Source organism: Parasteatoda tepidariorum, chromosome 6, assembly GCF_043381705.1.
Source record: "Parasteatoda tepidariorum isolate YZ-2023 chromosome 6, CAS_Ptep_4.0, whole genome shotgun sequence".
Lineage (NCBI taxonomy): Eukaryota > Metazoa > Arthropoda > Arachnida > Araneae > Theridiidae > Parasteatoda > Parasteatoda tepidariorum.
This window is the reverse complement of record NC_092209.1, coordinates 70,403,822-70,420,447: the sequence shown is the minus strand read 5'-3', so window position 1 is coordinate 70,420,447 and position 16,626 is coordinate 70,403,822. Positions and strand designations below refer to the sequence as shown.

At 29.6% G+C, this 16,626-nt stretch overlaps 2 protein-coding genes across 2 annotated transcripts in view; both read right to left on the bottom strand.

The window, feature by feature from the left end:
- Positions 1-3,351: 3,351 nt before the first annotated feature.
- Positions 3,352-7,625, bottom strand: LOC139425841 (ankyrin repeat and SOCS box protein 3-like). Its single transcript, XM_071181837.1, has 2 exons — positions 7,329-7,625; positions 3,352-3,474 (listed from the first exon to the last, which is right to left on the bottom strand). Exons 1-2 carry the CDS (start codon positions 7,623-7,625, stop codon positions 3,352-3,354), a joined length of 420 nt encoding a protein of 139 aa, XP_071037938.1.
- A 65-nt stretch (positions 7,626-7,690) lies between these two features.
- The window catches only part of LOC122268276 (uncharacterized), a 38,856-nt gene continuing 29,920 nt past the window's right edge, over positions 7,691-16,626 (bottom strand). Inside the window, exons 3-5 of the mRNA XM_043054503.2 lie at positions 9,508-12,081; positions 9,100-9,422; positions 7,691-9,005 (exon numbers count right to left, since the gene is read on the bottom strand). Coding sequence (XP_042910437.2) covers positions 7,691-9,005; positions 9,100-9,422; positions 9,508-12,081 — 4,212 coding nt within the window. The remainder of the gene's footprint in view (positions 9,006-9,099; positions 9,423-9,507; positions 12,082-16,626) is intronic.

The following is a 16,626-nucleotide window of genomic DNA, read 5'->3' as shown; positions in this document are numbered from 1 at the left end:
ACAGTTAGCAGTTATGGTGAGAATGGTACTTACTGATTTTACAGTAAAAGAAGAGCCACTAAAAATATTGCCCATAGAAGGACAAACAACAGATGAGGATACTTATAAATTATTTATAACATATGCAAGTTTGATAAATATGCCTCTCCAGAAGCTGTCTGCTGTAACCACTGATAGGACACCAGCAATAGTGGGAAACATGAATGGTTTTATTGCCCCCTGTATAAAAGATTGGTCATTTCGAGTTTTTATGTCGTATCACTACATTATTCACCAGGAATTTTTGTGCTGTAAAGTACTACCACTTGGACACGTAATGAAAATTATTACCAAAATAGTAAACTTAATTCGAGCAGCTCCCTTGCAACATCGACTTTTCAAGGCCCTGTTACAAAATCCTGATGATGCTGACCTCATTTTACATACTGAAGTACGCTGACTCAGTAAAGGCAAAGTACTTGATAGAATTATACATTTAATTGAGGAAATAAAATAATCATCGTGCAGCCAAAAATCAAATATTTTTGGAGCTAAGAGATCCTCTTTGGCTAGCAGATTTGTCTTCTGTAACATACATCTTTCGTAACAGACATAATGGAAAAACTGAATAATTTAAACTTGAAGCTGCAGGGAAAGAACAAATGTGTAACAAGTATGATAGGGGCTATAAACTCGTTCAGAGCTAAACTAATTTTGTGGATGCCGCATTTGAAAATGAAGTCTCCTGTGCATTTTCCAGACATGAAAAATAGGATAGGTGACAGTGAAATTGACTCATCAACATTAGTCATTAACCTCCATTTGCCTTAAGATCAATTTGAAACACGCTTTCAATAATTTAATATCATCGAGCCTATGGTCACTTTTTTTGTAAATCCTTTTACCAACCAAATAAACGTAACCGAAATAGCAACATGCATTTCAGAATTTCTTCAAGTAAGGCGAGAAGAAGTGGAGATATGAATTTTGAATCTTCAGAATGACATTATCCTCAAAACTATTACATCTTATGGGAAATTCTGGAATATAGTAGACAGATATAAATTTTTATTCTTAAAAAAAGCAGAATTTAAAACAAAGTCGTTTTTTGGTTCCACATATTTGTGTGGATCATTATTTTCGATAATGAATATCATAAAACCAAAATATAGATCATGACTTCCAGATGAACACCTTGACGATTGCTTGCGAGCAGGAATTTCATCATATTCATCCAATTATGAAACGCTGGCCCGTGAAATACATTGCCAAAGATCACATCGACTATATTTTATGTATTTTATGTATTTTATGAATAATTTTTATACTTCGTATGTTTTACAAGCAATTTAGTAATCATTCATTCTACACAAGAATATTAATACTAATTGTATTCATATGTTAAATTATTCTGTAAAATTAAATTTTTTGTGCATTATATGTAGTGTGTATTATTACCTATGCTTACCAACTATAAGTTTATCTTGAAAAAATAAATAGTGCCTGCCATTCGACCAATATTCTTGCTCTTAATTACAAAAAGGTTGTGGACTTCTGTTATATATTATATATTAGAGTATAGTATAATTTATATATTTAAGAGAAAAGATATTATAATTGCTTCGAAAACAATCGCTTTGTTCTACAGTTCTTTTTGTTAAATAGAACATTAGAAATATTTCGGTTATATCATTTAATATCTGTTAAATACATATACTGTTCCTTGGAATCTGATGGTGCTATCCCTGGAAATTTTCGGCACTATTTCATGTTCCTTTGAAATTCCATAAATTAGTTCTCCGTCTAAACATAGAAATTTGAACCACACTTCATTTCTGAATGCAGTTCACGGATTTATAGTTCAGTTGTTTTCTTCAAATTAGTATATAACATATTTTCCGGGTTTTAGGTATGGTTTCTCCATCTCTGAAAGAAAAGTTCGGAAACAACTAAACTCATTACAACATACGTAATCCCCATGAAATACTTCGACAACAAGTAAAAAATAGAATTATGCTTATTCGAATTTTATTACCATAAATAGATTAAAATAAATTCCATTTAAAAATTACCTTTGTAATAAATTGTTATAATTAACTAACTTTATGGTCAGTATTTTCAAAGATCAGGAAATGCAAAAATTATATTAATTTACTTCTGGGTGATCTAATATGAGTGCCCTTCATATATAATTTTTTTGTAAATTTGTCAAAAATAAAGTTAAAAAAAGAATACTCTTAAAAGGACATGGATTAATGCGTAGGCCATTTTCACATTCATTTATTCCATTTCTTGATGTATTCATAATTTGAGTATTAACTACTCAATTTACTGAACTAAATGCTTTTTTTACTGAATTTTTAGTATGCTAAAAATGTTTTGGCTCGTAAATTTAAGATAATTTACGAAGTTTAAATTTTTGTTTTGTGTGTTGATTAACTCATATTAAGCGAGAGAGAAAAAAGCGCTATCTAAATCTATTGAGCCACTAGTTATAACTACGATTAGTTAATCACTAGTGAGCAGCTTAAGGCTATTAAAACAATTTTAATTGACTGATTAACCTTTTTTTTTTAAATAATTATTCTAAAATAACTTAATTATTTTTCCCAGTATTCAAGCATGATTTGACATTTCTCGTCCCAGCTTCCTTAGAAATGATATGTTAGACTTTGTAAAAGATATTTTTGTTATTGCAGTTTTTTTTTAAAAAATATTTCACCAAAATATTATACAAAATATTTTACCAGAAATCAAACATGTTTTCACGTTTCTTATCCCATCTTCTTTGAGAATAATCCGTTATAATTTGATGGCGTTTTCTACCTTCAAATAATTATTTATTTGTCACTCCTATAATGAGTATACTTTTTTTAAACATTGCTTGACAATGATTATAAAAAGATTTTTAATTCGGAATATACTGTATATTATGTACTATTAATAAAGTAGCTAATTTTTTAGCCAATTTTAAAGTAAAATTTTTTTAATTTATCTTATTATTTTTAGATAAACATTTTAAGTTTACTTCAGAATGAGTAATTACTTTAAGATAAACATTTTAAGTTTACTTCAAAATGGGTAATTATTTTAAAATAAGCATTTTAAGTTTAATTTAATATGGGTAATTATTTTAAAATAACCGTTTTTATCTTACCTTGAAAAAGCACTGTTATTTCCATTCCATGAATCACCATTTCGTTAGATTTTTTTTTTAAAATGCCATATTAATGTTTTTTAATAACAACACTGCTTTTAACAGAGGAATAACGGTACATCTAAAAATTTATGAGGCTGAAATATTCAGAATTAAGCGGGGTATTTAACAAAAAAAATATAATTATTTTAANGGCTCGACAGAAGGCCAGCCATTCACTTTAGTACAGTTGAAAGTGACTTTTGCCGGCACAGACCCGTCGCTTTAGCTGGTGGCAAACAGCAGTTTTGTGGAGCTGGACCTACAGATTTGTTTTTGCTGGGTATAGCATTTAACAACTAAAACAATAGAACTTCTGAAACTATAAAAAGCATTTGCAGACATTATGTATTAAAAAAAACATGGTATTATACAACACATAATAATTCTAAATTTATACAAAGCCGTTAGGAACATTACATATTAATAAATAACATGGCATTTAAACATTTAAAACGCGATACTTAACAATTACATCTTCAACAATGATAATTATTAATAACATAATACATGATGAATTTGAAATATAATACAGTTTTCAATAATGTTTACTAATGACGTGCTAATTAATGTATTTAAAAAAAGCATATTTAATAACATGAAACGAATACTAATTCTCAATAAAGTGGTATTTAACCTATTTTAGATCAAGTATTGAAACATAATAAAGGATTGAACATAAACTACATAAAATGTAGTGTTATTTTCGTAGAAATGAGCTTAAATTTAGACACGAAAGTAGCTTCATACTTGAAAAATAATATTTCATTTACAAAAATAAAATTGTAAATATATGTACCTTTGGCTAAATCAATGGACAAATCATTTGGTTGAACACTTGCTTACATGTTTCTTGTGACATTTGTTTTATTCTAATTTTATTTACAGAGCTTGCAAATTTGATCCATTATGAAAAGTTAGGAATAATCTCGAATGGAAAAATTACACATTTTCAGGAAGTTGAATTCGTCAATAAGTATTTTAAGTTTAAAAAAATAAACTAGCGTAGTTTTAAAATTTCTCAACAGAAAAAACTCATTTCATAATATTATTAATTCAAATTATATTTCAAATCCAAGAATGAAATAATGTATAAAGTTTCATTAAAAAAAATAAATAAAAAAAAATAATAAAAAAAAATTAAAAAACACAATAGCTCATCTTTCTCTACAATTTAACCAGTACTACAGTAATGAACCGGGAATGGCCATTTTACATTGCTTTTTTGTACTTTTTTCTTAACAGAATTTGTATTCCATTAAAACCTTGCGTTGTTAAAAACTTATTTTTGAACTTCTTTTTTGAAACTTGGAAACACTAACCCCCCCGCATAATAGCAAGAAGATCGTATTTAATAAAAACATGGATAAACAACATTAATAACATTATACCTAAATAATATAACATTATACATACATAATACAATATTTCACGTAAATAATAACATTATTCACAAATAATAACATTATACATGAACAATAACATCATTAATAATGTATTAACATGAATGAATAACAACATGAAACCACAGAATCTATTGTTTAGTTCTTCGTTCCAATGTAAAAGGATATGAATTTCAGCACATCATCATTATCTGAAAGCAACTCAATAATTTTTGTGTTTCGTTATTTTTTTTAATATGAATGTTTTCATTTTAATTAATGAAGTATTCTCAATTGAGTGCTGATGTGTTAATCAGTTTTCTTAATTGAAATTTGTTGCAGAATCACTTAACTTAACTAGATTCGAATCATTTTAAATTACGCGAAAGGTTTTGTAAAGACAATTATCACTTAGAAATAAAACACAATTTCAAAATTTTTCTAACATTTAAGGAGATTAAAAGAATTGATACTTAGAAAAATGTGAAGAAACGCAATTTTGCTTTCCTAATTAAATTAATATATAACTTAATTATCACATGTTTTTCAAATTATCTTTGACGAATGAAAACCTTGAAATAAAGAAACAGTCGAGTAAAAAAATTTTTTTTTCCTAAGTAAGAGCTAATGTTTTCTAATCAATGTTTTATAATAGTAAAAGATTACATAATTTTCTTTTAAAATAACATATTAATAATTAATAGCTACTCTGCGCTATGTAAAACGAAAAAAATTAAAATATCAAGCACATTTTTCTATTTAATTTTTAAAAGGAAGTTAAACTATTATTGATCGTTTGAAAATTAAATATTTAAAATATATATTTCTTTAAAAAAATTCTACTCCTAAATATATAATATTTACTTTAATATTAATATAATAATATATGATTCTGTTTCATATTTTCTGTTCTATTCGAAGTTCTTTTCTTCAATTTAAAACATTTTATAGTGTTAATTTATTGCAGAAAAAAATTTAGATTTTCAATGCTTTTTGTTTTACTGACATCAAACAATATTCACAATTTAATGCACAAAAAATGTTTAATTCGTTGAACATTGTTACATTGCTTTGTAATCAGAGTCCTTTATACATGTTTTTAAACTCCTAGTCGAAAGTGAAGCAGAAAAGAATCTAAATATAGGGGTTTGTAAGTTAAAATTCAGCAAGGAAAAGCAAAACAATATCGAATTCTAGCAAATAACTATTAAGAAAGGAAGAACTAACTGTATGTAAACTAGTCGAATGCTAAAACTTGAAAGCGTTACATTCATCAACTTTACAAAGCAAAAAGATTTGATAATTTTAGTTCCGCCTTCTCCATAGTGACTTATAGATTTCAATTTTGGGTTCATTTTTTCATCGCATAAACATTATTTAGCTTAACGTATAAATGTGTATATTTTTTATTTAATTTTTTAAAAGATTCAAATTTATATAGTGATGGTAGTTATGCTTTAACACCCTTAAAAAACTTTTTTTTTAAATAAGAATAAGTGGAGAACAAATTTACTTGGCAGTTGATTATAAAAACCATTTCTGCGTTTTTACAATCATATTTATGTACAGGAAAGGTTGTGTTGGACTCTTTTTATCATTAAATCAATGATTTAAATACAGTAATAGATAAAGAAGAAGAAATAGTGTTCAAATCGACTTTTTCAGTCATTCTATCGCTTCCCTATTGTACAGAAGAATTGCACTTTACTTCACACGGTGTTTAATGTCAACAATTTCATAAGGAAGAAATAAAATACACAATCTCAAAACTAAATATGTCAAAAAAATGTATTTTTCCTCACGTTCAAAAGTGAAAGAAAAAAAATGTTGCTACTATTAAGTTCAATTGCTACTATAGAGTTAGTTGTTGCTACTATTAAGTTAGAATTGAACAAAAAAAACTCTATTTTTCTTCTAGAAGAGAAGATAAGCAAATAATTTAATGTGTTTCGATGTTATTTTTATGATCAGAAAAAAATTAATTTGTGACATTATTCATCTTCAACAACTGACGCAATTCTGCAATTAAATGATATTTAAATTGAAATTTTACTGATGATTACTTTAATCAATTGGTCTAATTTGCGCATTTATTCGTACTACATAACTTTTCCTTATAATGTCGTATGTCAGTGGTAATATGTGTCCAGGGAGGAGAAAGAAATCCAAGACTTCAACGTGAAATAAATCCAATTATTAAAGAAAAGAGTTTGAAAAATAATGAATGCAGTTATTCATTTGTAAGTCAGTTAGCAGCATTTAGACTAAGAGGAAATTAACGCAGTTTAAAAAGATACCAAAAATAAACGTAGGAGTATAGATATCTTTTAACGCGCATTGCATAGCATGTCTACTAAATTTCCAGTTAAACTTTGGTCTATTACAATATTACAAAATATATTATGAACTGATCTAAAGTGTTTTTATTCCTATTAGTAGTTGTATAGCACAGAGAAGTCTTAGATCAAAATATTTAAGGGTAACAAAAACAATTTCATTAGTTTAACAAAATTGTAAAAAATATAAACAGCTTTTTAAAACCTTTAGTAACAGCAAAGTTTGAGTAGAATGGTTGAAGTTAATTAAACACTCAACATTAAAACTTTGAGATATTTAAAGCATATCAGTNTTATTTCATTAATTTTGATTGCATAATTCCCATAAAAATAAAAGTTAATGATTATGATCAAAAGAGCGTAATGCAGAGGAGTACGCCCATTGCTACATTTAACGTTTATATTAGCACCCTTTGCAGTTAAAAGTTCAAATACTTTCTTACTTCTAGCTGCAAATAGAGGAGTTGAACCAAAGCAATCTTTGGCTTCAACATCAGCTCCCTTTTTTAATAAAAGCTCGACAATCTCGTCCTCTTCGCTCAGAACAGCACTGTGCAGAAGTGTTTTACCTATATTATTTCCAGCATTTATATTAGCGCCTTTTTCAATTAAGAGCTCAAACATTTTCTTGGTACTAGGTTTAAACAAAGGTGTTTCATCACGGTAATCTTTAGCTTCAAAATCAGAGCCTTCTTTTATTAAAAGGTCGACAACCTCATCCCTTCCTTTCATAAGAGCACTGTGAAGAGGTGTATAACCTTCGCTACTTTTAGCATTTATATTAGCGCCTTTTGCAATTAAATGTTCGAATGCTTTCTTACTTTTAACAGTAAATAGAGGAGTTTTATCATGATAACCTTTAGCTTCAACATCCGCACCTTTTTTATCAAAAGCTCGACAACCTCATCCCTTCCATTCATAAGAGCGCTGTGCAGAGGTGTATAACCTTCGCTACTTTTAGCATTTATATTAGCGCCTTTTGCAATTAAAAGTTCGAAAACTTTCTTGCTTCCAGCTGAAAATAGAGGAGTTTCATCATGATGACATTTAGCTTCAACATCAGCACCTCCTTTTATTAAAAGCTCGACAACCTCATCCCTTCCCTTCATGACAGCGCAGTGCATAGGTGTATAACCTTCGCTACTTTTAGCATTTATATCAGCGCCTTTTGTAATTAAAAGTTTGAATGCTTTCTTACTTTTAGATGTAAATAGAGGAGTTTTATCATGATAACCTTTAGCTTCAACATCAGCACCTTCTCTTATTAAAAGCTCGACAACCTCATCCCTTCCTTTCATAAGAGCACTGTGAAGAGGTGTAGAGCCTTTGCTATTTTTAGCATTTATATTAGCGCCTTTGGCAATTAAAAGTTCGAAAACTTTCTTTCTTCCAGCAAAAAATAGAGGAGTCTCATTAAGATCACCTTTAGCTTCAACATCAGCACCTTCTTTTATTAGAAGCTCGACAACCCCAATATTTCCTTGCCTCACAGCCCAGTGCAAAGGTGCTTCTCCATACATATCTTTGGCTTCAATATCGGCTCCTCGTTTTATTAAAAGATTGGCAACTTTTTCATATGCAGCATAATGAAGAGCAGTGGCCCCATATTCATCAACAACATTAATCATATTTATTTTACTTTCTATCAGAGCCTCTAAAAGATCTACTAAACCTTTTTGCGCCACCTCGTGTAATAAAGTCTTTTTTGTTTTCTCAGCATCATAAGTTTCAAGGCTTTTTATTGCTTCACAAATATCACAAGCATTCGCACCCTTTCTAAGGAGTAATTCAACAGTTACCCAATGACCGTCTTTATCTGCATATCTTAAAGGCCTCCAACCAAGTAGTTGATCCTCAGCATCTGCTCTAAATTCGTGATTCAACAAAGTCCAAACCAAATAATAATTTCCATATGCAGCAGCTAAGTGCAGTGCTGTTCTTCCTACTTTATCTGCAGCATTAATGAAATCTTTTGCTTTCTCTGCATTTGATAATAATTGTTTTACTTTTTCTATATCATTGTTTAAAACTGCAATGTGCATCTTACAGGTATGCTTATCGGTAGTTACCATTTGATCGAAAAAGATCCTAGTTATGTTCTTTTCCATAAACCTGATGGCAAAAAAATTTAGTTACTTCTTTTCTTTTTATGTTCTTCGAGTAAAAATGCGCAGCAAAATATTCAGCAAAACTGAAGTGAATGAACATTGGTTTGGCAGCAACAATATGACTAATGAAACCTGAATTTTCTTTACCTTCTTGTATCTGTCTCTTGAGTAATTTTATCGTCTCCAATTCTTCTTCTATCAAAAACTGATTTAAATCTTCTTCATGGAAAAGTACACACAAAGCTAACAAGGAATATTTTTTCTCGAAGGATGCGAATAACGTGTCATACTCTGAACCTGATTTCGATAGATCCAATATCTGTTTTTCTAAAAGATGCCTTTTGTACTTGCTTACAACAAAGGCTCTATATAAGTTCATAAGATCTAGTTTTATTGATATATTTGATTCGTTTTTGTTGAACTGATCATAAAAAGTTTCAATTTTTTCTTGAAAAGCTTCAACCAGCATCTTTGTTTGTAATGGTATGTCTAGTAGTTTGTTGTACTTTGTCTAGTAGTTTGTTGGCGTAAAGCTCAAAGTTCTCTTTGATGCTAAATTTCTGAATATTACACAAAATGTTTTTCATGAACATCACCTGATCGTTTCTAGATAGTGGCATTAGACTATATGAAAGTACACTTAATACATCTTTTAGTTCATCTTTCATGTGTGGCCGAGTAGTTATCCAGAGTTTCTCTACTTTTGAATGTTTTACAGCTTTTAGTAGTTCAACAACTTTATCTTTGTATCTAGGAACGATCTCATCAAATCCATCAAATAATATAGCGACTTTACCAAAAACATTCAGTCTATACTTAAATAAATCTTGCTCCAGAGGTGTGTTTAAGCCAGCTATGTTCATTAGAAATTTAAAAATTTTGTCCTTGTCTTTAATGAAGTCATTATTTGCAAATATTTCTGTATAGTCATTCAAGTTAATTCTGACAACCCACAGAGAAGAATCGAAATTTTTCATCTCTTGTGCTAGTTTAGTCAGTACCGTTGATTTTCCCGCTCCAGATACTGCACTTATAATTACTATACGTCCATTTATGTCACGAAATTCAGTTACATTTTCTGTATCTATATAATCACGTAATCTTGATAGAGCACCTTGAGATTTTTGCCATACAAATTGGCTATCTACTTCTTTTAGCCAATGAATATTTCGATTTTCAAATACCTTACACAGTTCATCAAAACTTGCTTTTTCTTCAGAAATCACCACAATGTCTTGCTCTCCATTAAGGGTGGATTTTTGAATTCGATCGTGATAAGTTACATACATTTTATATTCATTTTTAATATCTTTCTTAATAGTAGACTGTGTGAAAATTCGATTGATGTAGTAGTTTTCAATATCACCTAAATCAGAGAGTGTTTCCCCTATTTCTATCGTTTCTTTGTTGATAAATTTTGATAATGTTCCTTCATCTACTACATGTTTTGACTTCTCTGTTATTAATGTATTTAAAGTTGTCCTTTCACCTTGAAAATAAATTGTCTTATTTGAAAGTATTTTTTGGGAATCATCCGCTAAATCATAAAACTTTAAATTCGTGTTATCGTCCATTTCATAATAAAACTCTGCATTATCTCCTAAGAAATATTCTAAATCATTTTTCTCTGGTGAAAATAAAATAAACTTAACTTTCTGTTTATCTTTTAAAATATTCAATATTTTCATAAAATTGTTAATTAAAAATTTCGTATCTTCTTTCCTGAGATCACTATTATTTTCAACAACAAATAGCATAGAAGCTTGTTTATCTAATATCTTTACAAATTCATTCAATGCAAAAAACTGCTCTAAATTAAAAAGTTGCTTTAGACTTAGAAAAAAAATTTCACTAGCTTCATAGACAAGTTTTTTCTCCATTAGAAGCTTATATAGTTTTTTGATTCCAACTACAGGATGCACTTTACAAATTATTTGCAAAAACTTCAAGTCAGCTTTATTTAAAAAATCAGTATATTCCACTGTTGCTTTTTTTAGTTTAATATATTCAATAGATTTCAGATAATTATTGCACTGTTTTTTATATACTTCTTTAAAAACTTCTAAATTCTTCAATTTAGTTATCTCCGTGTGAATATCTGTAAAAATAAACAAAATATTTTTGACACAAATAATTAATATTTGCAATTGTTCTTCTGATTTGCACTTAATAATTCCTTGCCCTATTCCATCTTTTATTGCAAGATCTTGCAGTATTTCTTCAATTTCGTCTTTATATATCACTCCTTTTGATTTTTCAACTAGGAAAAGAAATAAATCATCTGCGACAGAAAGCATCGAAAATTGCTTTAACTTGTGACAACCATTCAGAAATTCAAACTCCGCTTGTGTGAATATATTAGCACTACATTCTCCTTTTTCCACACTTTGCACTTGGTAACGAAGAGTACAATATTCGCTATCCTCAAGAGATGGATTATAACAGTTAGTACAATTAGCCAATTTATGAAAATGTTCATATTCGTTGGTGCTTGTTGAAAATATATTAAATATTTTTTCAACTATTATTTCAAATAATCTTTCATTTACTAATAGCCAGTCTATGACCTTCATTATCTTTTTTGCCGAACTGCATAATAATGCCTTTTTAATGTTGTTCATATTGTGAGTTTCTATCGTGTATTGAAAAAAATCCCAACTAGATGATCTGTGGGGTATATTTTCAATAAACACCCGATATAAATTCCCAATGTTAAGATGTGAGTGAAGAGTATTCACCAAATTTGGTGCGGAGAGGTAAATCGTAACATCCAAGAAAAAAGATGAATGGGATTTACCGCTGTNTGAACCCATGTCATTACAAAGAGCAGAAAAGATTCTCGATCTCAGGGTTCTCATTTTTATATAATTTGAAATGGTTACAACCGCAGTTAATACAATATTTAAACCAGGACGTATTTCTTTCGAACCCAAAGCTTCTCTGTGGATCATGCAATGTGTCCAGACGCATTGAGGCGATTTTTGTTTTACTAGTGCTTGTATACTTTCGAACATTCCGGATATTGAACAAGCATATTCCGATGCATGTTCCAGTGCATATTCCGATGCAATTTTCGCATTCTGTGTTTGCATCATTCATAACATCTGTTCAATATCTCAGAAATATAGCGCCAACTTGGCATCTTTGTCTTAGCATTCTCTGTCGATATGAAATTTCTATTACTTAATTCCAAATAAGTTACTTTTAATTTTTCGCTGTAGGGTAAGGCCATTTTTTGGTCTGAAGTTAAATCTTCTGCTATGGAATTTTTTTTCCTGGCTTTTAGCCTTCTTCAATAAGTCCAAGGAAGTTATTCCTGATCAGAACTCAATGTTTTCCTAAAAAATAGCCGTTTATTATTATTAAAACCAACTTTAATTTAATAATAAGTAATAAAGAAACAGTTTTTTTTATTAATTCCTCTGACACACAATTGAAAAAATTAATGTAATTGCGTAGTGAGATAGAATGGCTCCACACATATTTTACTTCCATTGCTGGAATTATCAACATTATAATAGAATTTCAGAAGACTGCCAAAAAATTGATTTTTTGAAAATTTTGTTTCGCAATATCTTAAAAAAGATAAATATAAATCTCAATTGTGAAATTTTTTATGCGTAGGTTGATTTTTCTATTGCAGTGCAGTGTACGAGATTTATTTAAGATATATGAAGAACATTTTTTTTATAAAAAAAAATTAAATATTTACGAATTTATTTTATAGGAAAATTCTGGTACGATTTCCGTTCAGTACTGCTATGATATTTCATGTAAAAAAGCAGACATGTTTCTGATTATTAAAATTAAAATATACGGTACTTAAACTAATTATTTGGTAATTCTTCCGGCATTTCTGATTTATTGACATAAAAATTTGAGAAAAATAAAAAATTGAAATGTAAATTAAAAGAATTTTATATTTTTTTGCTATGGTCAAAGGTATTTTAAAATTTATGTAAAACCATATTTTTTAGTTAATTTTTCAAAATCATTAATGTAGTGCTTCGGTTAAAAATACTGAGTTTTCTGGTGCTCCCATTGAGAAAGAAACACGGTTATCATAAACTTTTCCTCTTAGTACACTTTATTAAAATCGTAAATACCGAAACTCAGGAAAATGCTCTTCTTTAAAATGATTTTACTTTAAAACTTTACTCAAGCCGTTGAAGTATTTTTTCTTACTCTCTTCATCATATATTTCGTACGAAATATCAAATATTTATCATAACCTCCCCATAAAACGGGATGTGACGTGTGTGTGTGTAGTTGAAGTCTTAGTTTTGACCATATTTGGAGCCACTGAAAAAAAGAAATAAACCCTTTGACTTAAATTCGCTTGGTTTCACCAACCAGTCAGCTGGTTATGTAAATAAAGTACTATATTTGACATGACTTATGTATGTCTTTTACTTTGCTTTGAACATGTAAAGGTACAATATCGGATGCAAATTTTAATAATAACCACAACAAAGCTTTGCTTTAAAAAGCACCTTCAATATTACTATATAACACCCTTTTTCCCTTAATTACTTGACTACTAAAAAAATAAGTGTAAATAGTCTTTCAGTAATTAATCCATATCATTAATTAGTCCTTAAACTTTGACTTGAGTAAGAAAATTATTAATTAAATAAGGCAAATATCTTTGAACAAAAAAATTATATATAATACTTTTCACGGGACAATCTGCTTAACATTCCTGCTTAAGAGGCAAAAATGATTGAAAAGTAAGGGTGAGTGTCGGTGAGCGAAGCGAGTAGGTGACATAATATTGCCCAAAGTGACATATATTGCATCAAATAGTAAACTGCATGCACAAAATAGCTACTTCCTTAATAGATACCATTTAAAATTGACTTAAACACAGTAATAGCTTTCATTGATGACACCATAAAGCAAAAACGAAGTTCAAACAATCTTAAATTTGAATAATAATTTCTTTTACATTAATAATTTTCTTTCACATTCTTTTACATATTGAATGAAGCTTAACTTTTGGAATAAGGATTTGGCAATTTTATAAGTAAATTTAATTTTCACCTGGAATAAGACGATGCAGATTTATTTCATTATGACATGGCTGATGGACAATTAGAACAAGACACGTGATGCATTTTTCAGGTTAGGCCAGCGATTCTCAACCTGTGGGGCGCGCCCCCCTAGGGGGGCGCGAGCACACCAGAGGGGTGGCGCGAGAATATTCAAGAGAAAATATTATTTTAAAAAAATTGATTAACTGGAGGAAAGGAAAACGCACATATACATAGAAAACAAAATACATTTTGACATATTTAATAACTTATTAAAGTGAAACAACTTATTAAATCAAAATTTAAGGTGAGGANAATAAGTGTAAATAGTCTTTCAATAATTAATCCATATCATTAATTAGTCCTTAAACTTTGACTTGAGTAAGAAAATTATTAATTAAATAAGGCAAATATCTTTGAACAAAAAAATTATATATAATACTTTTAACGGGACAATCTGCTTAACAATCCTGCTTAAGAGGCAAAAATGTTTGAGAAGTAAGTTGTTGCTGTTGTTGTTAATTTACGTCGCACTAGAGCTGCACAATGGGCTATCGGCGACGGTCTGGGAAACATCCCGAAGGATGATCCGAAGACATGCCATCACAATTTTAATCCTCTGTGGAAGGGATGGCACCCCCGCTTCGGTAGCCCGACGACCTGCGCGAAGTCGAGCACTTTACGGTGGTACAGTTTAACGAGGACCAATACCGCCCACCCTCGGTCCCTACGCAGACTGATCCAAGTGGTCACCCACCCGCATACTGACCGTAGCCAGTGATGCTTGACTTCGGTGATCTGCAAGGAACCGTGTCTTAACGATCAGTCCACTGCGGGACATTGAGAAGTAAGAGTGAGTGTCGGTGAGCGAAGCGAGTAGGTGTCGTAATATTGCCCAAAGTGACATATATTGCATCAAATAGTAAACTGCATGCACAAAATAATTACTTCCTTAATAGATACCATTTAAAATTGACGAAAAAACATTTAAAAAGGAAAATTCTTTTAACTATATAACCAATCTACTGGACTACAGTAATGACTTTTTTCATTGAAATTCATGCAAATAAATTATTTTGAATATTAAATTTATGCAAAAAAAAACTAACGGTTAAATATGCTTTATGCATCCTAATTACACTTCTTTTGATATTATAAGTTGTTTCAAAATCATAGATAGTTTCACGCCCTTTTGCAACGTCAGACACAATTTGTCTATCTTAAACACAGTAATAGCTTTCATTGATGACACCATAAAGCAAAGACAAAGTTTAAACAATCTTAAATTTGAATAATAATTTCTTTTGAATTAATAATTTTCTTTCATATTCTTTTATATATTGAATGAAGCTTAACTTTTAGATAAAGGATTTGGCAATTTATAGTAAACTTAATTTTCACCTGGAATAAGACGATGCAGATTTATTTCATTATGACATGGCTGATGGACAATTAGAACACGACGTGATCCATTTTACAGGTTAGGCAAAGAAGCACTTTCACTATGTAGAGATCTAATAAGAAAAATATGAAATGAAATGCTATATGTTAGTTTAGGTAAAAGAATGATATATTTCAGACTGATAATGAATAGAAAACAACGGATAACAGACAGGTAATACGATGAAAAATTCTGTTTTTCCCAGCTTTAGTGACGGTTTTTTAAAGAGTTAGATACTTGACATTTACTAATTTGTTGAAATTTACATGATACGTTCTTCATTTTAAATTATTAAAAACCTGCTTTTATTTTTATTTTATTTATATTTTTCTACAATTTTTTTTTCTCATTTTTTAATTTTTTTTTTAAATTTTTAGAGAAACGCGCTGATTCACAAGTGACAATATGAATCATGACGCTGACCATTATTTTATGCTCCGAAAACTGTTAAAAAAATACTCTCAGTGGACCTTTGCATCAAACGACAATGGTCATTATAAAATCTTCGAAAAAATTATTTTCTAAGACTTCTGTTCGCGCATGTGCGACTGCCGCGCCACCCTTTTTTGTAAAAGATTTATATATACCTTGAGAACTTCATAAATGGCGGACGTAGTCCGTGTGTCTTGAAAAATAAAGTACTACAGTCCATTGAAGACCAGTGTTCTTCTTATTTACGAAATAAACTTAGAGCTATCGACTAGAGTGACCACAAACAACATGAAAACACCATTATGTGTAGCAGACAAGAAATTCGTGACAACGCTAAAGCCAACATTTGTAAGATTCAAGAGGAAAACAGGCGAACATATGACAAAAAGCGGAAGAAAGCTCACAAGTATGAGAAAGGTGATGTCGTTGCCATTCAACGAACGCAGTTCGGTACAGGACTCAAGTTGAGACCAAAATTCTACGGACCTTATGAAGTTACTAAGGTGAACAACAACGATAGATACAATGTCAGAAAACTTGGAACTCACGATGGTCCTAATATGACTTCTACTGCTGCAGACCATATGAAGATCTGGGGAAATTGAGGAACCATATGGACTGAAAAAAAAAAAAAAAAAAAAAAAAAAAAAAAAAAAAAAAAAAAAAAAAAAAAAAAAAAAAAAAAAAAAAAAAAAAAAAAAAAAAAAAAAAAAAAAAAA